This window comes from Nycticebus coucang, chromosome 1 (genome assembly GCF_027406575.1).
Source record: "Nycticebus coucang isolate mNycCou1 chromosome 1, mNycCou1.pri, whole genome shotgun sequence".
NCBI classification, from domain to species: domain Eukaryota; kingdom Metazoa; phylum Chordata; class Mammalia; order Primates; family Lorisidae; genus Nycticebus; species Nycticebus coucang.
This window is the reverse complement of record NC_069780.1, coordinates 76,943,251-76,968,311: the sequence shown is the minus strand read 5'-3', so window position 1 is coordinate 76,968,311 and position 25,061 is coordinate 76,943,251. Positions and strand designations below refer to the sequence as shown.

General features: G+C 35.7%; 1 protein-coding gene and 1 non-coding gene across 4 annotated transcripts in view; one reads left to right on the top strand and one right to left on the bottom strand.

The window, feature by feature from the left end:
• Positions 1 to 25,061, top strand: part of LRBA (LPS responsive beige-like anchor protein) — a 791,645-nt gene that overhangs the window by 253,080 nt on the left and 513,504 nt on the right. For all 3 annotated transcript variants that reach the window (XM_053582486.1, XM_053582498.1, XM_053582475.1), the window contains exon 35: positions 18,659 to 18,723. In XM_053582486.1, the coding sequence (XP_053438461.1) occupies positions 18,659 to 18,723 (65 nt within the window). The remainder of the gene's footprint in view (positions 1 to 18,658; positions 18,724 to 25,061) is intronic.
• LOC128592333 (U6 spliceosomal RNA) lies at positions 8,360 to 8,466 on the bottom strand. Its single transcript, XR_008381843.1, has one exon. It is a non-coding gene; the product is annotated as a U6 spliceosomal RNA (small nuclear RNA).

Genomic DNA, 25,061 nt, shown 5'->3' with positions numbered 1-25,061 from the left:
CCCTGATCTAGGCTTAATGATGATCATCTGTTGAGAGCTTGTAGCTTGAAAGGGTTAGAGAAACTTTTGTCACCTTTATTGAAATCAAGCTTTCTGTATTGATTAGGGAAAGATCTTGATTAAATTAATACCAGTTTGGAACTTACTGAAGGATCATTATTGTCTGGAAAATATGTTTTACCTGAAAAAATTAAAAAATATACTTTTAGTGGCACTTGCTAATATATTAATGTTTCATATGTCAGACCAACCGCAAGGGGACTGGCTTTTTTGATTGATGATTTGCAAATGATAAAAAATACTTAAAGTAATTGCATAAATACATGAAATTTTAATTTTTAGAGTTTAAAATATATGAATTAGATACTTGTAAATCTCAATCTCATGAATACTTTCTCAAGTTCAATTCCTTGTACATAATACACATTCGAAGTATTTATTAAATAGATATTATAAAATTGAGCCATTTGCTAATGAAATTTAAGTAGAGTTTTAATTACTTTTCGTTACCTTTATAGTTATCTATGCATATATAGGGTGGCCATAAAGTTCGTGTGCAAATTGCACACGAACTTTATGGCCACCCTATATTTCATTTACTAACTGAGCCATAATATTCGTGCAACTAAATATACATTTTAGTTGTATATGTTCACAAAAATAATAGAAACCAAACTTCCTAGTGGGCAATATTCTATTTTACTATTTCATGGAATGATTTTTTTTAAAGAGATAATAGAAAAAAATCTTTCCTTAACTATTGTGCTATATTCTTTTCTGGTATGTGGTTACTCCGGTTTATGTTAGATATGCTGTTGCTGACACAAAGTGCAAACACTGTTGAAAAATCATTGGCAGTTTACATTGTGCACTTAAGATTATTATATCTTGACCATGAACAAGTTGTGTCTAGTTTTGACCTTTAATCCTGTATATAATGTGCTTCTTAATTTTCTATTAATGCAGTCCTACCTTATTTGAGCTCTCCTCCATGGCCTCCTCCCTGGCCTTCTAGTAGTGTTCCTGTAATGTGTGTAGGTAATTGGAGCTACATCCATCCTATTTGATTTGATTTTAAAAAGCATAGATAACTATAACATCTTAAAAAATGAATATGGATATTTCATTGAGAAACCTAAACCTTTAATTTTTTATGTTTTTATAAGGAAAATTAAACAGTTTGACACACATATGAGTTGAGGTTTTTGTTAAATTATTCTTCATTACTTTCTTTAACATACATTTTGGTTGGCTCTTGAGACCAGAACTTATAGAAAAGTATAACCTTACTATCTATAAAAATAATGTTAATCCTATTTGGTAGGTTAGAATACTGACTTTAAAAATATATATTTGTAACAATTAGCTTATGACACATTTGTATTTTCTAGTTTTGATATCTGTGTTTGTGACATTTGAATTATTCTTTTATTTAGAGATTTTTCTGTAATAATCTTGGATAAATAACCTATTGTGAAGTTAGAAAAATATGGGTATATTATTATTTTCATTTTCTATTTAGTATTCTATGCACATAGAACATATGGTTTATAATTTACATTTTATTTTTATCAGAGGAAACACATATATAATTATATAATGCTGAAATTGAAAAACAATACTTCTTTGCTTCATTTCCCCTTCTGCTTAACTCATGGAAACAGCTACTGTCAAATATTTTTAGTTGTTGGTTTTGCTAATGACCTTTTCATTTCTTTCTTTCTTTTCTTTTTTAAAGAGACGGGGTCTCACTCTGTCACCCAGGCTGAAATGTAGGGGCAGGGTTATAGCTTAGTGCAGCATCAACCTCCTGGGCTCAAGTGATCATCCCACCTTGGCCTCCCAGTATCTGGGACTACAGACATGTGCCACCATGCTTGAGTAGTTTAAACATTTTTTTTTTTTGTAGAGATGAGGTCTCACTATGTTGCTTAGGCTGGTCTTGAGCACCTGGCCTTAAGTGATCTTTCTGCCTGGGCCTCCTAAAGAGCTGAGATTATAGGCACGAACTATCATACCCTGCCTCTCTGTATATTTCTAAATGATATGGTTGAATTACTATTTCTTTTTTTTGTGTGTGTGTGGTTTTTGGCTGGGGTTGAGTTTGAACCTGCCACCTCCGGCATATGGGACCGGCGCCCTACTCCTTGAGCCACAGGCGCTGCCCACTATTTCTTGATTTTTAAATTTTAGACATTGTCTGATGTCTGTTGTGGGAGATGATCATTGAATACTTATACTCCTGTCCTTTTTGCTTACACTCTCCCACTTTTCAATGTAGTTAAATTGTAATATTTAGTTAAAACTGTATTTGTCATCTACATGATTATGACAGTTACAAATATTTATGGTCAAACTACAAAATGTATAATGAATTATATTCTCCTTCATTCTTTCTCTCTTCCACACTTTTCCTTTCCTCCCCTCAATTCCCTTGCATGCTCGTAGGTCTGTCTTTTTCTTTTCTTATCTTATCTTTCTTTCTTTCTTTTTGTTTTTGGAGACAGAGTCCCACTATATTGCCCTCAGTAGAGTGCTGTGGTGTTACAACTCACAAAACTTCAAACTCTTGGGCTTAAGCGATTCTCTTGCCTCAGCCTCCCAAGTAGCTGGGACTACAGGCGCTCACCACAACGCTCAGCTATTTTTTTGTTGCGGTTGTCATTGTTGTTTTAGCTGGCCGGGGCTGGGTTTGAACCCACTAGCCTCGGTGTACGTGGCTGGTGCCCTACTCACTGAGTTACAGGTGCCACCCAGATCTCTTTTTCATTCTTTCTTTTGTAACTAATATTTGTTTACTTAAATTTCTGTGCATCCCACACAAATTCTTAAATGTTCTGCTGGAAAAAGTGGTCAAACTTACTAGATGTCTGTTGGTTCAATTGTTTATCTTGAAAATATAGCACCTAGAGTTCTCCATTTTCATCTTCTAGTCTGGACTGGTTGCTGTTCAAGTCTGTAGAAAGGTTTCATCTTGGAGGCTTCTTTTATAATAAACCTAGATTTTCCCTCTGCTCTCTCCTATGCTGCAATCCCTGTCTTTCGTGTCCTGTTGCAGCCTTCATTTTTGAAATATACACTCATTCAATATTTATTAATCATTTAACTATATATATGCTGGTCAATATTGTAGCACTAGGAATATATGTGGGAATGGTTACTAAAAGGCATAGAATAATAGTGGAAGGAACATAAACTTAGATCAGGGTGATTTTATTGATATGGGCTTACTCATTTAATGCTTCAGCTTGGGGAAACTGAAAGGGATTTAGCAGTTTGGTTGCTTGGTTGGCTGGTTGGCTGGCTGAAACATGGGCTTCAAAGTGCCCTACAGTGAATGAATTAGGGAACACTGACTTGCTTGGTTTAATGTAAAGGAAGGGATTAAAAGGCTTAGGGGGATTGAATGTTAGTGTGGATTTGTGTGAGAGCTACTCACCCTGGAAGGGTTTTTTTTTTTTTTTTTTGCAGTTTTGGCTGGGGCTGGGCTTGAACCTGCCACCCCTGGTATATGGGGCTGGTGTCCTACTCCTTGAGCCACAGGCGCTGCCCCACTGGAAGGGTCTTAAAGGTACACTTTTCACTATTAAAGTTAGATCTGTAGGAGAAACCCAATTTTCTTGAAGAGCTCTGTGACTGCTCTTCTATGTGTACTAGACCTATGGTGGAAACTGTAACCACTCAATTGGAAATGCAGGGGGAGTTGATAGAATCCTCAGGTGACAGAAACCAGGTGGTGGCACTAAGCCACCAAATGCAAGGGAAATGTGGTTACTGTAATGGAAAGCAGAGCCAAAGCAGCAATTAGAGCTGTGGTATTGGTCTGACTGGAACAGATTTATGAGGTTGGTCAGTTGATTGTGGTGTACCTAGAGGAGAAGTAGATAGTATGCCTACTAAATTTTTATCTGTATAAGCAGAAAAGTTCTAGGTCATGTAAACTCGAATGTAACTTGAGTTATAGTCCCTCAGATCAATTTCCAAACTTCCTAAATGAAGATGATATTGGGTCTCTTTGAGGAAGGAGCCCAGTATACTATAGAAATTTATACTTTCTTTTCCACCCTTCCCCAAAGGGACCTATGGCCTTTTACGAGGGTAATTGTGCACCAGGGAAAAGGAAATAATCAGATCTTTTGGAAATTATTGGGTACTGGCTCTGAACTGACACTGAATCCAGAGATCAAAAACATCAGTGTGGTCCATTAGTTGGAATGGGAACTTATGGAGGTCAGTCAGTTGATCAACAGAGCTTTAGATCAGTTCTGTCTCACAGTGGGCCCAGTGGGTAAATGAACCTATCCTGTCATTTTCTAAATTCTGGGATGCATAATTTGAATAGATATATTCAGAAACTGGTAATATTTACACATTGGTTCCCTGACCTGAAGGGAGGATTACTAACGTATATGGTGGGAAAGGCCAAGTGGAGGCCACTGGAACTGCCTCTATCTAAGAAAATAGCCACAACTAATACTGTATTTCTGGAAGGATTTTCCTTTATTAAGGACTTGATGCACGGGTGGTCACTGCCAATATCCATTCCACTTGCTTGTTTGACCTGTGAAGTTGAGAGATGAATGTTAGAGAATGACAGTGGAGTATTATGAGAGTAACCAGGTGGTGACTCCAGTTGCAGCTGCTGTACCAGATGTGGTTTTAATGCTTGAGCAAATTAACACATTCCCTGGTACCCATTGATTTGGCATATGCTTTTGTCTATGTCTGTCAATAAGGACCACCAGAAGTAGTTTTCTTACAGCTGGCAAAGCCAGCAGTGTACCTTCAATGTAATACCTCATGGGTATGTGAACTCTTTGGTTGTATGTCATAATTTACTTTGCAGGGATTTTTTTTTTTTTTTTTTTTTGCAGTTTTTGGCTGGGGCTGGGTTTGAACCCACCACCTCCAGCATATGGGGTCGGTGCCCTACCCCTTTGAGCCACAGGTGCCGCCCTCTCTCTCTCTCTTTTTTTTTTTTTGAGACAGTCTCTCTATGTCATCCTTGGTAGAGTGCTGTGGTGTCACAACTCACAGCAACCTCAAACTCTTGGGCTTAAGCAATTCTCTTGCCTCAGGCTCCCACCACAACACCTGGCTATTTTTTTGCTGTAGTTATCATTGTTGTTTTTAGCAGGACTGGCCTGGGTTCGAACCTGCCTGCCTTGGTGTATGTCGGCTCAGCAGCCTAACCACGGAGCATGGGAACTGAGCTGTCTTTGCAGGGATCTTGATAGCCTTTCCTCTCTTTTTTTTTTTTTTTTTTTTTTTTTAGCCTTTCCTTTCTATAAGAAATCACACTGGTCTATTACATTGATAGCATTATGCTGATTGCACTTAATGAGCAAAGACATAGTTAATTACTCTAGGCTTTTTGGTAAGACATTTGTATTTCAGATAGTTGGAATAAATCTGATGGAAAACTAAGGGGCTATTTTAGTGAAATTTCTAGGGGTTCAGTGTTGTGGGATATGTCGAGATAACTTCTTCTACGGTGATAAGTTGTGTCTGGCTTCTTATACAACCAAAAAAGAGACACATACCTGTGGGTCTTTTGGATTTTAGAGGAAACATAGTCCTCGTTTGGGTGTGTTACTCTGTCCCATTTTCTGAGTTACCTAAAAAGCTCCTAGGAATTTTTTTTTTTTTTTTTTGAGTCTCACTCTGTGGCCCTGAGTAGAGTGTCCTGGCATCATAGGTCACAGCAATCTCAAACTCTCTTGGGCTTGAGCAATCCTCTTGCCTCCTGAGTAGCTGGGACTACAGGTGCCTGCTATAAAGCCAGGCTAATTTTTCCATTTTTAGGAGAGATGGGGTCTTGCTCTTGCTCAGGCTAGTCTCCAACTCCTGAGTGCCTGAGTTCAGGTGATCCTGAGTGGCATTGGCCTCCCGGAGGGCTAGGATTATAGACATGAGCCACCATGCCCGGCCTAAAGTGGCTAGTTTGAGTAGAGCTCAGAACAAGAGAAGACTCTGTAAGAGGTCTGCAAGCCATAGTTCCAGGAGACCCGATGGTATTTGAAGTATCAGTAGTAAATAAGGATGCTATTTGGAGCCTCTTGCAGGCCTCTGTCGGTGAATTTCTATGCAAACCCTTAGGATTTTGGAGTAAGAGTTGATTCTCTAGTAGCCTGCCAGTGGGCCTTAGTAGAGACTGAACATTTAATCCCAGGCACCTAGTTAATATGTGACATGAACTGTTAATTATTAACTGGTTGTTGTCTTTTCCACCAAGCCATAAAGCTGTGCATGCACAGAAGGACTCTGTTATCAAATCAAAGTGTTGTATATGAGAGCAGACTCTGAAAACACCAGTAAGGTTCATGAAGAAATGACTTGAATGCTCACACCTCTCACTCCTGCTAGCTACGTCCCTCTCCCAGACTGCACCTCTCCCAGCCTGCACCTGTGTCTTCATTGATGAATTTCTATGATAAATTGAGAGAGGAAGAGAAGACTCAGGCCTGGTTTACAAATCAGTATCCAGGCATCACCTAAAATGGGCAGCTGTAACATGATTTGCCTTTTTCTGGAACATCTATGAAGGACAGTAGTGAAGGGAAATCTCAGTGAGTAGGACTTTGAGAAGTGCACTTAATTGTTTACTTTGCTTGGAGAGAAAAATGGCCAGGTGTGCAATTATTTCCTTATTCATCGGATGTGGCCAGTTGTGTGTCTGGATGGGCAGGAACTTGGTAGGAACATAATTTAGAAAATTGATGATAAAGAAATTTGGGGACCAGGTATGTGGATAGAGCTGCCGAATGGGCAAAAAACATGAGTACTATATATTTATGTCTTGTGCTGAGTGAAGGGATGACTTCAGCTGATTCATCCTGTATATCTGGGGACTTGTCAGCTAACATAATTGCATCAGTCATTTTTTTATAATAAATTTCTTTTTTAATACACACACACGCTTCCTATTGGTTCTGTTTATCTGAAGAACTGCTAATATGGGGGCATAGAGTTAGCAGTATTAATAAAACAAAATCCCTGTCTTTTTTTTTTTTTTTTTGTAGAGACAGAGTCTCACTTTATGGCCCTCGGTAGAGTGCCGTGGCCTCACACAGCTCACAGCAATCTCCAACTCCTGGGCTTAAGCGATTCTCTTGCCTCAGCCTCCCGAGTAGCTGGGACTACAGGCGCCCACCACAACGCCCGGCTATTTTTTTTTTTTTTGGTTGCAGTTTGGCCGGGGCCGGGTTTGAACCCGCCACCCTTGGTATATGGGGCCGGCACCCTACCGACTGAGCCACAGGCGCCGCCCCAAAATCCCTGTCTTAATATTTTAGATGAATTTTTAAAATCTTTCTGATATTAATTATTCTTTAATATTCCTTACATCACCACTTTAACAATATAGTCTGTTTTCTATGAGTCTTTTTTCCCACACTGCTTGTTTACTTCAGTTTCAGTCATTCGCAGAACAGACTTTCCTCAAATGTCTAGTTAACTTTGGCACTTTGCTAATTCTTAAGCATAAGGGATAGAAAATCTATGTGCCTGGGTGTGATAATGAGACTTCTGTCATTTGCAGAACTTTAAATTTTATCTTGACCTCTGAATTTTCTTGGAGAAAATAGTGTGTTATAGTTCATTATGTATACTTGCAATTTATTTATTTATTAATTTATTTTTGCCAGTTTGTCTTTTTACAGTTTTTTCAGTTATAGAAACATCTAATGAAACTTACTAAATGTAGAATATAAATGTCTTAACACAATAACTAAGAAAATGCCTGGAAGGCTATGTTAACCAGTGTGATGAAAATATTTCAAATGGTATATAAAACCAGTGCATAGTACCCCATGATTGCATTAATGTACACAGCTATGATTTAAAAAAAAAAAAGAAAGAAACATCTCTAGAAAGTAAACTTTCAATGTTTACCATGGTGGGATAGTCACGCAGAATGGGGTCAGGAACTCTAACTTCTTCCAACTTTTAGTCATTTCTGCTGCATTCAGCTCTGTTCCTTAGCCATCCTCATGTATACTAAGTGCCTTCAGGCCTTGGGCTTTCTGGGGTTTTGTAGCAAGCCTTGATTTGCTTCCTCATGTTGACTCCTCTACCTTTTTGCATAGAATTTTGTTTTCCTTGGTCCACTAAGCCCATTACTACTATTTTGTAAAATTTCAGATTGATATGAGGGTGCAAAAGTTTAGGTTATATTGTTTTCATTTCTGAGGTAAAGTTCAAGCTGTACTTGAGCCTTTCATCCAGGGAGGTGTGCCATATACCCTCACATTGCGCCCTCTCTCCCTCCTCTTCCCTACCCCCTCGCTATATTTTTCTTGTGGTTTTCTTTTGTGTGGGCATGTAGTTGTTTATATATTGGCTTCATATTAGTATTCAGAAAAATATGGAACACTTAATGAACTTGTGTGTCATCCTTGTGCAGAGGCCATCCTAATCTTCTCTGTATCATTCCAATTTTAGTATGTATGCTACTGAAGCGAGCATGCCCATTACTACTAACACATGTGTTTTTAGGTTGTAAAAAAGTTTCTTGTCTCATACTGTTTTCTCCTTGGCTTTTCTTGTGTTTAACCTGAAGTTGCTCATTATACACTTTTTTTCCTTTTTTTGAGACAGAGACTCAAGCTGTTGCCCTGGATAGAGTGCCATAGCATCATAGCTCACAACAACCTCCAACTCTTTGGCTCAAACGATCCTCCTGCCTCAGTTTTTCTACTTTTAGTAGAGACGGGATCTCGCTTTTACTTAGGCTGGTCTTGAACTCGTGAGCTCAAGCAGTCTACCGGCCTCGGCCTTCTAGAGTGCTAGGATTACAGGCATGAGCCACTGCACCCAGCCTATACACTTTTTTTTTTAATATTAAAAGTGAGCTTAGAAATAATCTGTGCCGACAGAATCAAGTGCTACTGCATTTAATGTTAGTATTGATGACTTGACAAAATAAAATGATGGTTGAAGTCAGTCTTGTCAATCTGTGGCCTGATTTTATCTGCTTCAGAGCATTAATATTTTGGAATTATGTTTCAAATTTCCGTAAGTTGCTGGTTGTGGTGGCTCATGCCTGTAATGCTAGCAGTCTTGGAGGCCGAGGTACTGGTTCGAGACCAGCCTGAGCAAGAGGGAGAACCCTTCTATAAAAATAGCCTGATGTTGTGGTGGGTGCCTGTAGTCCCAGATTCTTTGGAGGCTAGGCCAGAGAATTGCTTGAGCCCAAGTGGTTGAGGTTGCTGTGAGCTATGACGTCAATGCACTCTACAGATGGCAATAAAGTAAGACTCTGTCTCCAAAAAAAAAAAAAATTTAGGTAAATTTATGGAGTACATTCAAAGTACTAAAATGTATACTAGGAAACTATTTTGTAATAGAAAACTGTCAAGTTCATGTTTAAGAAAGTTAGAATTTTATTTCAGTAATTTAAAGGAATATATAGCACATCAACTGGTTATCTTTTTCTCTATATTTGTTCAAAATAAAGAGAATAAACTTGATATGGTTAATTCTTCTTTTTGTTAACTAACAAAAAAGACTTTTACCACCAAAACCACATATTGAAATTTCATGGAAGCTTATTTAGTAAATTTCACTAATATGTAATGTCTTTGTTGTTGTATGACTTAAAAGCACTACTAAGCTAAGAGTATATTTTAGTAAAAATTGACTAGTCAACAGTTATGACTTTAGGAAGTGATAATCGATTAAATACAGCTTAGAAACAAGTATGAGATTATTGACTGTTGTTTTCAGCCCTTCCTCTTCAAAGTGCTGAAATGTGTTTTTGAAATTACTTACTTGCATTAGTGGTTGGATTTGAGACTTTTAATGTGTTTTTTGTCAGTACCACTGGGAAAAGAATAACCAAGACCTTTAAATGTACTGTGCATTTTGCATCACTATATAATTGTAAATATTATGATGAAATATTGAAATGATCATGAAAGATGATGACCATTAAGCTTTTCTTTCAACTATTAAAACTCACTAAAAATTATATCGAGCTGTGGTTTATGAAATTGTTAGACTAACGCCTTCCTTGATAATTGTTTCTGAAGCGGAGAAAATGCTTTAGGATAGTACGATTAATGAATGGTCTTTTCAGTTTTGGCAACTTCTACAGATTACTGTAGATAATGTTTTATTATAGAGAAAACTTACTAGCTTTGACTAACATCTGAGTTATCAAATAACTTGAAAATTTTTATTCTCATGGGCTTCGGACTGTTTATCTGGATTATTATTATCAGTATGCATTTATAAACCTGGTTTTGATATTTTGTTATAATTAGGACTAGATTATAGAGAAATGAAAAACCCAGCAATATTTGTGAGAAATGTTGTATTTTTGTAACAATAGCAAAAGTGTCCTAAGATTTGTATTTTCACTTTATTCTTTATCTTATCCAATTATTTTTATAACCAAAACATATTTGGAAGTTAACAAATACAAGTTTATATTTGTTAAATATGGGATTCTTGAGAAAACCAAAAGTCTAATGGATTAGCAGTAATAAATTTGAGTTTCTGAGCCTCTATTAAAAACTGGACATTTCTGGAAACAGCCTAAATGCCCACCAACCCAGGAATGGATTAACAAGCTGTGGTATATGTATACCATGGAATACTATTCAGCCATTAAAAAAAATGGAGACTTTACATCCTTCGTATTAACCTGGATGGAAGTGGAAGACATTATTCTTAGTAAAGCATCACAAGAATGGAGAAACATGAATCCTATGTACTGAATTTTGATATGAGGACAATTAATGATAATTAAGGTTATGGGGGGGAAGCAGAAAGAGGGACGGGGGGGTGGGGCCTTGGTGTGTGTTACACTTTATGGGGGCAAGACATGATTGCAAGAGGGACTTTACCTAACAATTGCAATCAGTGTAACCTGGCTTATTGTACCCTCAATGAATCCCCAACAATAAAAAATAAATAAATAAATAAATAAAACTGGACATTTCTACTTCTATATGTGCCTTCATATCTAATTTCTTTAATTTAAAAGAAAAAATAAATTGGGGGACATACCAAATTAGGTTATAAATATTTTAATGTGATTAAGTTTTTACAATTACACCAGCTTTATCTAGTTTTCATTCTAACCTTGATACTGCTACTTTAAATCTTTGTGAAATTTAAATGGCACAATTTCTGATTTTACAGTGTAAGTAAAAGTTTCTGTACATAATGAAAATAAAATCAAAGTGATGTTCACCTGTCTACTTAAAATAGTTATCTTGTGGAGTTTTGAGTTAATTGTCTGAAATGTGCAATAAAACCCTCTCCTGCAGTAGTTCTGGATCAGACAAAATGGGTTTGAGAAAAATAGTACTAGTAAATACTTTGTTTTAAATTAATTTTTTAATACACTTTATTTGGTAGAGAAGTTTTAGGGTCATGGCAACTTTGAGCAGAAGCTACAGAGATTTTCCACTTACCCCCTGCCCACCACATGCGTGGACTTGGCCATTATCAATACTCTTTACCAGAGTGGTCTATTTGTAATAATCGATGATCCTACAGTGATACATCATTATTACCCCAAATTCATAGTTTACATAAAGTTTCATTTTTGGTGTTGTGCATTCTGAGGGTTTGGACATATACATGATGGCATGTATTTGTCATTATATATCATAGAGTACCTTCATTGCCCTAAAAATCCTTTGTGGTCTTCTGATTTATCTTTCTCTCCCCACTGACACCTACAAACAGTGATATTTTTACTTTCTCCATAGTTTTGTCTTTTCCAAAATGTTTAATGCAGTAGAACCTCTGTAAGTTGACCACTTGAGGGACTGTAAGACTGGTTAATGTGTGGACGTGCTCAACATAGGGATCTAGACCTACTGTACTGATATGTCCATTTAGTAGTGTCTGGTCTATGAAAATTAGGTCAACTTGAGGTGGTCAACTACAGAGATTCCACTATAGTTGGAATAATATAGTGTATAACTTTTTCAGATTTTTTTCACTTAGGAATGTGCTTTTAAGTTTTCTCTATGTCATTTCATGGCTTGCTAGCTCATTCCTTATAGTGGTGAATAATACTCTATGCAGGGGTCCTCAAACTTTTTAAACAGGGGGCCAGTTCACTATCCCTCAGACCATTGCAGGGCCGGACTATAGTTTAAAAAAACAAAAAACTGAACAAATTTCTGTGTACACTGTACATATCTTATTTTGAAGTAAAAAAAGAAAACAGGAACAAATACAATCACATCACTGCATGTGGCCCGCGGGCCGTAGTTTGAGGACCCCTGCTGGTCGTACAGGTTTATTTATACATTCATCTTCTGAGGGACATTTTGTTTGTTTTCAAGTTTTGATAGTTATGAATAAAGTTGTTATAAATCCTCATGTGCAAGTTTCTAAGTGGTCATCAGTTCAACTCCTTTGTGTAAGTACTGAAGACCATAATCGACGCATCATATGGTAAGCACATGTTGAGTTTTGTTGGAGCCACCAAACTGTCTTCCAAAGTGGGTGTATCATTTTGTATCACCACTAGCAATGGATGAGGTTTTCTGCTGTACCAAATTCTATCATTTGATGATGTCAGTATTCTGGATTTTGAGCATTTTGATAGGTGTATAGTAGTATCTCATACCTTTTTTTGTTTTGTTTTTGTTTGTTTGTTTATTTATTTATTGACAGGGCCTTGCTCTGTAGTCCAGGCTGGAATGCAGTGGTATGATCATAGTTCACTGCAACTTCTAAATTCTGGTCTCAGATGATTCTCCTTACTCAGCTTCCCAGGAGGTGGGACTACAGGTGCTTTCCTCCACCCCCACCTTATTTTTGTATTTTTTTTGTAGAGATGGGTTCTTGCTCTTGCTCAGGCTAGTCATGAACTCTTGTGCTCAAACAATCCAGTCCTTTTGCTTTAGGCTCCCAAAGTGCTAGGATTATAGACATGACACTATATTGGGCGGGTATCTCATAGTTATAATTTGCCTTTCCAGAATGACTTAATGTGGAGAATTTTCATATGCTTATTTACCATTTGTATATCTTCTTTGTTGAAGTATCTGTGAAGGTCTTCGGCGCATTATTTATGGGCCCAGTTGTTTTCTCATTTTTGAGTATTAAGAGTTCCTTGTATATTTTGCATGATAGTTCTTTATTGGATATGCCTTTTGCAAGTATTTTAACTGTCTACGGCTTGTCTTTTAATTTTCGCTATAGTATCTTTTACAAAGCAGAAAATTGTAATTTTAATAAAGTCAAATTCTTAACATTCATTCATAATTAGTTCTTTTTTTTCATGGACTATGCTTTTGGTGTTGTATCTAAAAAGTCAGCACCAAACCCAAGGTCATCTAGATTTTCCCCTGTGTTTATCAACTAGAAATTTGATAGTTTTATGTTTTTACATTTAAGTCTGTTTTTTGAAATAATTTTTGTGAAAATTGTAAAGTCTGTGTCTAGATTTATTTTTCTTGCATTTGTTTTAGTACCATTTCTTGAAAAGACTATATTTTTTCCATTGTATTGTCTTTGCTCTTTGTAAAAAATCAGTTGACTGTGTCTGTTGCTAGGCTCTTTATTCTGTCCTATTGATAGATGTGTCCAATTTTTGCCAGTACCACCCTGTCATGATTACTTTAGTTTTCTAATAAGTGTTAAAGCCAGGTAGTGGCAGTTTTCCCACTTCATTCTTCTCCTTCTCTATTTTATAGGCTATTCTGGGTCTTATCCTTCTCTATATAAACTCTAAAATCAGTCTGTCAATATCCACAAAATAACTTGCTGCTATTTAGTTTATTTTATTATTTAATTTAATTTAATTTTTATTTATTTATTTCTTGAGACAGTGTCTTGCTCTGTCATTGGGGCTACAATGCTGTGACCTCAGCCTAACTCACAGCAACTCAACTTCTGGGCTCTAATGATTCTCCTGCTTCAGACTCCCAACTCTCTGGGACTACAGGCATGCACCACCAGGCCTGGATAATTTTTCTATTTTGAGTTCAGATGAGGTCTTGCTTTGCTCAAGTTTGTCTCAAACTCTTGAGCTCAAGCAGTCCTCTCACCTAGGGAGGAGGGATTACTGGTGTGAGCCACTGTGCCTGGTCAAATTGCTGGAATTTATATTGGGATTGCATTGACTTTGTCAATCAGTTTTGGAAGAACAAACATCTTGATGACTTTTGAGTCTTCCTAACCATAAACTTGAAATATTCTCTGTTCATTTAGTTATTCTTTGCGTTTTTCATTAGAATTTTTAAATTTTATTATATATATCTTGTACATATTTTGTTAGATTAATACCTAAGTATTTTCTGATGTTAACATAATTGCTATTGTGTTTTTACTTCAGATTGCACTTGTTCATTGTTGGTATATAGGGAAATGGTTGGTTTTTGTATATTAACCTTGTATCCTGTGACCTTGCTATTATCGCTTTATTAATTACAGGAGTTTTTTTGTTAGTTCTTTCAGGTTTTCTACACAGATGATCATGTCATTTGCAAACAAAGACAATTTTATTTCTTCTTTTTCAATTTATATTACCTTTTTTCTGAGAGAGTGTTGTTATAGGTCACTGCAACTTCAAACTCCTAAACTCAAGGGATTTTTCCACCTCAGCCTCCCAAATAGCTAGGATTACAGGCACATGCCACCAAACTTGCTGCTATTTTCATTATCATTATTGTTATTATTATTATTTGTATAGATAAGGTCTCACTGTGTTTGTGGCTGATCTCAAACTCCTAGGCTCAACTGATTCTCTTTCCTTGCTTGACCTCCTAAAGTTCTCAGATTACAGGAATGAGCTGTGGGTACTAGGCCCAATCTATTTATCTTTCATTTACTTTTCTTATTTTATTCCATTAGCAGGACTAACAGAATGATACTGAAAAGCAGTGGTGAGAGGGGACATCTTTGCCTTGTTCTTTACAGTAGATATTTTCAAAAGCAAAATTACTAATCCCTTTTCTTTTTTACTGATTTCTTTTTTTCTAGCAAGAAAAGTGACTTTTTCATTTTTTTTTCTTTTAATATATTAATTTCTACTTTGAGATTTTCCTTCGGTTACATGATACAAAGGAAAACTCACTCAATTTGTGGTCCAATCTTACTATTCTTTGAGCCTACATTAAATTTCTAGTTGGCTTTCTGCAAGTATTCTGTTAGTTGTAAGAGTTGAAGAGAGATATGTTCCTGTTTTTGGGCTGTGGCATCTTTTGAGTTATCACACTGCTTTCTTGTCACTTGCTGTCTACCCAGAAAGGTAACAGTGGTGTATTCTCTTCATCCTGTTAAATCCGAAGGTACTTGACATCCTTCTAGGATAATTCTATGAGTCTTTGCTAGGACATGAGACAGTTTGAAAATGTTCAGGTCCATCTTCCATTAATTTTGTCTCTATTTTTCTGTTCTTGTGCATTTTTAGATTTAGGGCAACTCAATCTAAATAGAATCTTGCCATCTGTAATGTGCTTGGGAAGTGAGGTGAGACCCACTGTATCAGTATCAAAACATTTATCTGAGGGTTCTACTCTTTTCATCTCCCTTCCTGCCTTTTGAGAAGAGAGGAAAGTGTGACGTGTGCTCTTCTCTCAGGAGTGTGCGCCTTCATGGAGATTGTTGCTTCCCTTAGGAATACCTGTTCATTTGGATAGGAAGAAATGAGTTTTCAGTTAGATCATTATTTCTATTTTATATCTGATTTTGTTTGCCCCACTGAAATAAATTTAATATCTTTATTGTATAGCTTCAGTAAAATATAAATACAGTATGAATTTTGAAAGAGATTGTATTATCGATTATGTGTCACTAACTTTTAAATATTAGTAAATTATAGAACTGTAAATATTATACCTGAAAGAAACATTTTAAAGGAAATATCTGAGACCAGGATATATAACCTGATTTTATCAATAATATATCCTGTTATTAGTCTGAGAATATATCCTGTTATTAGTCCAAGAATATATTCTGTTATCCTGTGTCAGAATTATGAGTACATTGATTTTATGACTTCTTTCTTCTTGTTCTTTTTACAAAAATATATTACTTTTTCTTCTCTATTAGATCCAGCCAGTGATTACCCACTAATATCTGACTGTTTAACTTTCCATTCTTCTGTGTATGTTCTGTTAGCATGATCATACAAACACTATTCATAAAATAGAACTCTTCAACAAATTCATGGCATGTGGTCATTTTATTCCTGAGAGCCACCTTGGGATTTTGAAAACACAAAAGAAGGTGTACAAAGGTAGAGTTAAAAAGGAGAAAGTAGAAGGGAAAGGATAAGACTGGAAGAAATAGGAAGTGGAACATAATAGTCATTAGGGTGAAATTGCATGGAATTTAAAACTCTTAAAGTTGTTACATTTAGAAAATACAAATAACGTTTATGGTGAGCAGTGTTAAGTAGCTTACCAGGGTCTTATAGAAGAACAAAAATAGATCAGTTGAAGGATATTATGTTGTGAGAATACAAAGACTCCTTAAATGTTAAGGAACATAAAGATTATGTATATATTTTCAGTTCTTACAAATGCACACATGAGTGCTTTCAATGGCAATTCTCAAATCTAGGTATATTTCAATTTATATAGGCCTTTCCTTATTGCATTAATTCTTATTTTATGTTTTGAGATAAGCATTAAAAAATTCATTTGTACATGGTCTTTGAATTAGATTTCCTCCCTCAACTTCTTAATGGATATCTTCTTTGTGTTTAATGGAGAAATTTTTAATGAATAATGAATATAGTTAGTAAATTTATACTAGTTATTGCTAATTCAAAGGGCAACGGATTTCAGGTTTCTAGGTCAAAACTGATATGGCCCAGGGTGGCGCCTGTGGCTCAAGGGGTAGGGCGCCGGTCCCATATGCCGGAGGTGGCGGGTTCAAACCCAGCCCCGGCCAAAAGCCAAAAAAAAAAAACTGATATGGCCCACTTCACTGATCTTTCTTGTCTCCTTCTCAATTATTCATCAGTTTCTTTGGTAACAACTGTTCTTTTTATCAGTGTTATTGAACTACTTAATTCTCTTTTCTCTTCATTTTAGGTAATACATTAAAAACAAAACAAAATCTTAAGGAATACAAATATAAAATCTGTATTTGTCCTTGGTTTTCTTTGCTGCCTTCTTTCCGCACTCCCAGCTATTTCAGTTAAATTAGTATATATATAATGTATACAACAAAAAGGGCATATAAATGAATAAATGGATAGACTCATTTAGTTTATACCGAATCTACTTGTTGCTCCTTTGTTTAGTGGACTTTTCAATTTCAACTACTCATATAGTTTAACAGAACTTTCCCTTTAGGAGCTAATGTATAAAATTTATATCAGTTATCATATTTTGGTGTGTATAATGTACTTGTGTAACTACCCAAGTTACACACGTTGCCCAAACTTTCAGGATAAGTCTTTTAATATTTTAGTTCAAAAAAAATTTTTTAGGTACTTTTATATTTAGGTAGTTGGTTTTGTATTATAAAAGAATTTTTAGTATTTGCTTTTTTTTTTTTTTTTTAGTATTTGCTTTTTAAACATAGTATGGTACAAGAAATTTTATGTAACAAATAGTTACAAAATGTACAAGATACAAGGTATAAGAAATTTTGTGTGCTGGTAACAAGTTTTACAATATTTACTTAGTATAGAGGGCCAAGAGTGCTTTGTTGATTTAAATATAACTGAGAATTAGAATATATTCTCTTGGTGATAGCAGGGCTGCTCAGTGTCCCATGCCTGGTACTGCACTGGCAGGTACAGGCCAAAGTGGTAGAGGCTTTGACACAAGTCAATGTTCTTATCGTCCTCAGAAAGGAGAGGTGAACTTGAGTGACACCAGGGATTGTGAATCTTACCTCCTATCTTTTCTTTTCTTTCTTTTTTCTGTTCTTTTTTATTAAACCAACAAGTTATCTGAAGGTTTTCCTATTGAAATTCAATTTGAAAACCTGTGGATTTGGCACTTTGAGGGCCAAGATTCATCCTTGGGCGTGAAAAGCAAACTCTAAAGTGAGGGCTGTCTGTGCCCTGCCAGGCTTGCCTGGGTCACCCACCTAGCTGCTGCTGTCCATCCTGCCTGGGCTGGGCTGTGCTCCTTGGGGATCAAGGTTTGTCATGGCTATCACTGGCCACGTGGACATTGCAGGCCCTTGTTAGATTGCCCTGCTAACTTGGCTGTGGAGCTCTTTCCAGCTTTCTTTCAACAATGACTTGCTGAAGTTGCTCACTCATGTTGTTCCCCATTTCTCTGCCACATCCCTGCCCTTGCTGGCTCTGGCTGGGCTTTAACTTTCCTGGCCAACTTGCTGCCCTACAGCTAAATTGCCAGCTCCTGCCTAAAGTGTACGAAGAGAAATATGTCATTTTTTTTTTAGGCTGAAAATGCTTTCATTGCAAGTTTATCATAAGTTTAACAAAACCAATTACTGAATTGGGTATTATTTTGCATATAGATATCGTTATTGTTTTTTTGAGTTACAGTTTAATGTATAAGCATGAATAAAATAATTTAGATAGTTATAGAATTAGTAGTACCCATTTAATAATGTACATCCATATTTTCCCTCAAAAATTAGACCAAAAATGTGTGCATTATACATGGAAAAATATGGTATATTTTTCATTATTGATGTTTTAAAAGAAATAACCTAAGTGAAATTTCTTCAGCCTTCTTTTGCTATTTTTTAGGAGTGGCAGAATTCTATTCAGAAGAATGCTGGCCTTGCTTTTATTGAACTTGTCAACGAAGGAAGGTAATCTATTTTATATCCATTTTTATTTTAATTTAAAATTTTGTATTTTTCCCATGGCAACTGATATATGTGTATTTAAAAAAATTTGAATAGATTTAGGGGGTACTAGTGTTTTTTTGTTACATGGATGAATTGTGTAATGCTGAAGTCAGGACTTTTAGTGTATCCACCACCATGTATTTATTGTTTGTGAAGTCAGAACTCAGGAATGCTTTCATATATTAACTATTACACATAGGTAAATATTGAACCATTTTATAATTTTCTTTGTGATTGCATGAGATTGTGTTTTTTTATTTTTCAATAAGTATAGTTGAGTTTGGCAAAAGTAAATAGATAATTCTATTTATGGCTATAAGGAAAAACCATACTATTCAGACTTTCTATAAAGTTCTTTTATGTTTATAGCACAAAATTAGTTTATATATATCTATATTATCTTATAGCTCGGGCTTGCTATAAAGGAGGTTGGGGGACAGGTTTTGTTTCATGTTGTGTTGTGATGAAAAAGGAGATCAAGGGTATGAGTAGGTCTATTTTCCACTTACAGAGCAGCAACAAAAAAATTCAGAAAAAGAACATTCATTGGTAGAAAAGAGAAGGAAAGAAAGTACAAGAATGAAAAGAATGATAAAAGGGAGAAAACAAATTTAAGAGAATGGAAGAATTGAAAGGTGAAAGTAAAGTGAAAAAATGATGAGCAAATTATGTTTTTCTATTTTGTGATAGTTGGTTTTGCATTAATGGAAGTGAAGACCCTATGTATAGGTTAAAAGATGTGACTGGCAGCCCTTGGAAATAGTATTCTGAGGAGTTCCTCTTCTTCTTCTTTTTTTTTTTCTCTTTTCTTCTAAGGAGTTATTCTTATAGTGATACTTGTTTGTGGTGTTTTGGCTGGTGTTGTTGGAGGACTGATACTATCTGGTAACTGCTTGAACTAGAACTAGGAATTTAGGCCTTTTCTCTTATTAATGTTATAGAAGCGGGAGAAAAGAGTATTGATAACTTTATTTTATTTTAAATATTACTAAAATTCTTTCCCTCAGAAGTAGTTACAAGTGCTCACAGACAAGTATTGCAGACAAATAAACCTACAGTTGTATAGAAGTATTTAAGGATACTAATGATACTATACTACTAGAGAGTACTAAGAAAAAGAGAAAGAGTCCTAAACTTAGTGTAAAATAATCAGGTAAATATTCTTGAGACACGTTTTCAAGGATGAGTGGGGTTAGTTATACATAGACATTACAAAAATGGCAGTTAGGGATAAATTGAGGGATGCTTGTGTGAAAATTATTCAGATGAAGATATCTGAAGACATTATAATACAGGAATGTGTCTAGTATATTCAAATGGGGTGTGTGTGTGTGTTGATGGAGGGCGGGGGGTGTGATTGTAATAAAATTGAGTGTCTGGATCCCAAAAGTCCTACTGCAGCATATTTAGCAATGGGAAACCTTAGAGGATTTTAAGCAAAAAGTCATATGATACTTACGTTTTTGGAAGGATAATTGGCAGAAATGTTTAGGGTTGGTTGAAGGAGAGGGGAATTGATTGAAATCAAGCAGCAGCAAGACTACTATAATGATCCATATTGGAAATAGTGCTAAATTGTAGTCTAGAATCTGGCCAGTATTATAATAGGTGATCATTAAATTTTCCTTAAAGAATTTAGTCTTAGCAAAAATTTCAAAGTGCCTAGTAAGTAAATAGCTCTTTGGTTTCAACACGGAGGTATTGGTTGCTATTATTGAAATTTATATATAGTAAAAGAAGTGTGAAGAGCTATTGATTGACTACTTGTTCTACTTAATGCAAAACACTAATAAGATATTTTTTAGACTTCCTAGTGCTTATTTAAGTAAAATTCTTAGTTCATTTCTTAAGAAAAATTTTCATTAGGCAATTTTACTGTTATAGGCTCTACCAAGTGTAAATACCCCTACTTATCTTATCTATGGTTACTTTTAATAGGTAAGGCAACATAGAGCTTTAGACCATTGAGCTGGGTGAGGTTGTTCACACTTAACAATTCTAGCACTTCTGAAAGCTTTGGTGGAAAGATTGCTTGAGGCCAGGAGTTTGAGACTAGCTTGAGCAACACTCTTAAAAAAAAAAAGAAATTAGCTAGGTATGGTGGCACATGCCTTACAGTCCCAGCTACTTGGGAAGTTGAGGCAAAAATATCATATGAGCCCAGAGTTTGAGGTTGCAGTGAGCTATGATGTCACCATTGCACTAATATTCTACCCTGGCTGACAGGCTCAATCCTGTCTCAGAAAATAAAACCAACTAAACAAAAAAGCATTGACTTTGAAGACAGCTCTGTGTTCACGTTTTAGCTTTGATATTTGATAAGTACTTTTATTTCCTCAACCTTCAGTTTTCTCATCTGTTGATTCAGTTAATATTTATTACACACTGATGATGTACCAGGAATTGTTCTTAATGTTAAGGAAATACAAGTGAACAAAATGGACAAATATCCTATTTTTTTTTTTTTTGGTCTGTGTGCATATCTTATATTTGAACAGTCATTGAACAATTATGAATGATAAGATATACAAGTAGGTTATATGTGAATGGTGGCAAGTACTATGGAAAAAAATTGTGAAACCAGGGTGAGGGGAATGGAGATTTTTGAAGGAAGTGTAAAGAGTTGGTTGGCATGGTTTGCAGTTTGAAGAGTTGTCAGAGTAGGGCTCATTGAGAAAGTGACCTTTGAGTCAAACTTGAATAGGTAAAGGTGGTAGCAATAGGGACTTTGTAAGGAAAAACATTCTAGGCCTAGGAAACAGCAAGTGTACAGTTGAGAGCTTTTCTGGTATATTTGAAAAATGAGGCCAATATAGCACTAACAGAGTAATTAATGTGGAGTGAAGTGGGATGTTAGGTCAGAGAGATAACCAAAAGTTAAGATTTTGTGTACAGCTTTTGAAGTTTATTTTGTGGGAAACGGTGGTCATTGCAGGATTTGGAGTAGAGAAGGAAAACAATTTGTCTATGTGTTAAAACCTCCCTTTAGCTGACGCATGCAGGAATTTAAGGATGGAAGACATCAATTAGGAGGCTGTTGTATAATTCCAATTAAGATTACGGTGACTTAGACTAGGCTAGTAGCAGCAGAGGAGGTAAGAAATAGTAGGATTATGAATATAATTTGAAGATAGCATGTATCAATCAGCATTTCCTTTTTATTGGCAAATAGCATTCTGTTGTATTGAGACTGGTTTATGGGTATTTTTCATATGCTAATTAGCTTTATCTTATATATCTTCCTTGGAAAATGTCTATTCACATCTTTTGCTCATTTTTAAATTTCAATGTATGATATTTGAGTTGTAAAAGTACTTTATGTATTTCTGGATTCAAGTCCTTTATCAGATATATGATTTACGAATAGTTTCTCCTGATCCAAGACTTGTCCTTTCACTTTCATTGAGGAGCGAAAGTTTTGGCTGGGCACGGTGGCTCATGCCTGTAATCCTAGTACCCTGGATCTCCTGAGCTCAGGATTTTGAGACCAGCCTGAGAAGAGCGAGACCCCATTGTGGCAGGTGCCTGTAGTCACAGCTACTCAGGAGGCTGAGGCAAGAGGATTGCTTGAACACAGGAATTTGAGGTTGCTATGAGCCATAATGCCATGGCACTCTACCCCGGGCCATGAAATGCTGTCTCAAAAGAAAACAAAAGCAAAGGTTTTTAATTTTGATAAAGTTCGGTTTACCTATTTTTTTTCTTTAACAATTTGTGCTTTGTTGAAAAAATCTAAGAAATCCAATTCTAATACAAGATCCTAGTTATTTTGCCTGTATTTTTTCTGGTAATTTTACAGTGTTAGCTCTTATATTTAGGTAGAATTAATGATTCATTCTGAGTAATTTTTTTTATATTTTATGAGGTAAGGATCTTAATTTAATTTTTGCTTGTGGATTGTCTTGGCACTATTTGCTGAAAGCTTCACCCTTTGCCCCTGAATTGTCTCATCAACTTCACTGAAAATTACTTGGACATATAATCCCCAAATAACATGGGATTTATTTCTGGACTCTCAGTTGTGTTCAGTTAATTTCTCCATCTCTGTGACAATATCACATTGTCTTTGTTACTATAACATTGTAGTACATTTTGAAATTGAGTAGTTTGTTCCTTTAAAACAATTTTTAAAAATTCTTTTAGATCTCTTATGTCTCATATAAATTTTGGATCATTTTGTTAATTTTTGCAAAAAGGCTGCTGATTAAGGATTGATTGTATTGACTACATTAATTAGGTAGAGTTGATATTTTAAGAATTGTGAAGCTTCTAATCCATGAACAGGGAATATTGCTGCATTTATTTAAATCTTTATCAGCAAAGTTTTTAGTGTATAACTATTATACTTCTTTAAAAAAGTATTCCTATGTATATTATACTTTTTTTTAACTTTTTTTTATTTTATTAAGTCATAGCTGTGTACATTAATGTGATCATGGGGAACCATACACTAGTTTCATAGACCGTTTGACACATTTTCATCACACTGGTTAACATAGCCTTCCTGGCATTTTCTTAGTTACTGTGCTAAGACATTTACATTCCACATTTACTAAGTTTCACATATACCCTTGTAAGGTGCACCGCAGGTGTAATCCCACCAATCCCCCGCCCTCTACCCACCTCTCCCCTCCCTCCCCTCCCTTTCCCCCTTCCCCCTATTAGGTTGTAACTGGGTTATAGCTTTCATGTGAAAGCCATAAATTAGTTTCATAGTATCCCAAGAATGGAAGTATATTATACTTTTTGAAGCTATTGCAAATGGAATTACTTTCTTAATTTCATTTTAAAATTATTAGTACATAAAAGTACAATTGGACTGGACACCGTGACTCATACCTGTAATCCCAGCATTTTGGGAGACTAACTTGGGAGGATTGATGTGCCCAGAAGTTTGAGACCAGCTTGGGTAACATGATGAAATTCCGGCTGTAAAAGGAGTTTAAAAATTAACCAGGCATAATGATGTGTTCCGTACTTCTGTCTACTCTGGAGACTAAGGCAGGAAGATCACTTGAACTCAGGAATTGTACTCAGCCTGGGTGACAGAAATACCTTGTCACAAGCAAACAAACAAATAATTTGTATGTTGATCCTATATTCTGTAACCTTGCTAAACTTATTCATTACTTCTAGGGTTTTTTTTTTTTTTGGTTTGTTTTTTAGAGACCTTAGCATTTTCTACATACAGAATTATGTTGACAGTGAAAAAATTGACAGTTTTACTTTTTCCTTTCAAATTTGTATGCTTTTTACTGCTTTTTATTACCCTGTTGCACAAGTTAGGATCTCTAATATGAATTAAACAGTAGTATTAAAAGTGGACATATTCGCCTAGTTCCTGATTTTAGAGTGAAAGCATTCAATCTTTCACTATTAAGTATTATGTTAGGTGAAGGTTCTTTATAGATGCCTCTTACTATGTCGAAGAAGTTCCCTTATATTTCTAGTTTATTGAGAGTTTTTATCCTTAAATGAGCATTGGATTTTGACAGCTATCTCTTTGTTTTTGGGGGCGGTGGGGGAGATGGAGTCTTACTTTGTCACCCTTGGTAGAGTGCTGTGGCATCCTACTTCACAGCAACCTCAAACTCTTGGGCTCAAGTGATTCTCTTGCTTAAGCTTCCTATGTAGCTGAGACTATAGGCACCCACCACAATGCCTGGCTATTTTTAGAGATGAGGTCTCACTCTAGCCCAGGCTGATCTTTAACTCTTGAGCTCAGGCAATCTACCCATCTTGGCCTCTCAGAGTGCTAGGATTATAGGTGTGAGCCAATGTGCCTGCCCATCTCTTTCTTTGTTAAGTTGATCCTTTGGTTTTTGTTCTATATCAATAAACTTATTTATATTAATTGATATTTCAATATTAACTTTATATTCCTGACATGAATTCCACTTGCTTATAGTATATAATCCTTTTACTATATTGTTGGAGTCATTTTACTAAGATTTGGCTGAGGATTTTTGCATCTATTTTTATGAATATATAGGCCTGTACTGTTCTTGTGATTTGTTTGTCTGGCTATATAGTCATGGTAATGTGGACCTCCTAGAGTAAGTTGGAAAGTGGTTCTTTCTCTCTTCTATGAAAGATTTTGTGAATGATTTTTGTTAATTTCTTGTAAATATTTTATAGAATTTACCAGGGAAGCTGACAGAGCCAGGGTTTTTCCTTATGGCAGAATTTTAAATTGCTAATTTAGTTACTTTACTTGTAATAGGTCTACTCACATTTTTTTTATTACTTTTTGAGTCAGATGTGGAAATCTATATCTGTTCAGGAATTTAATCTAAGTT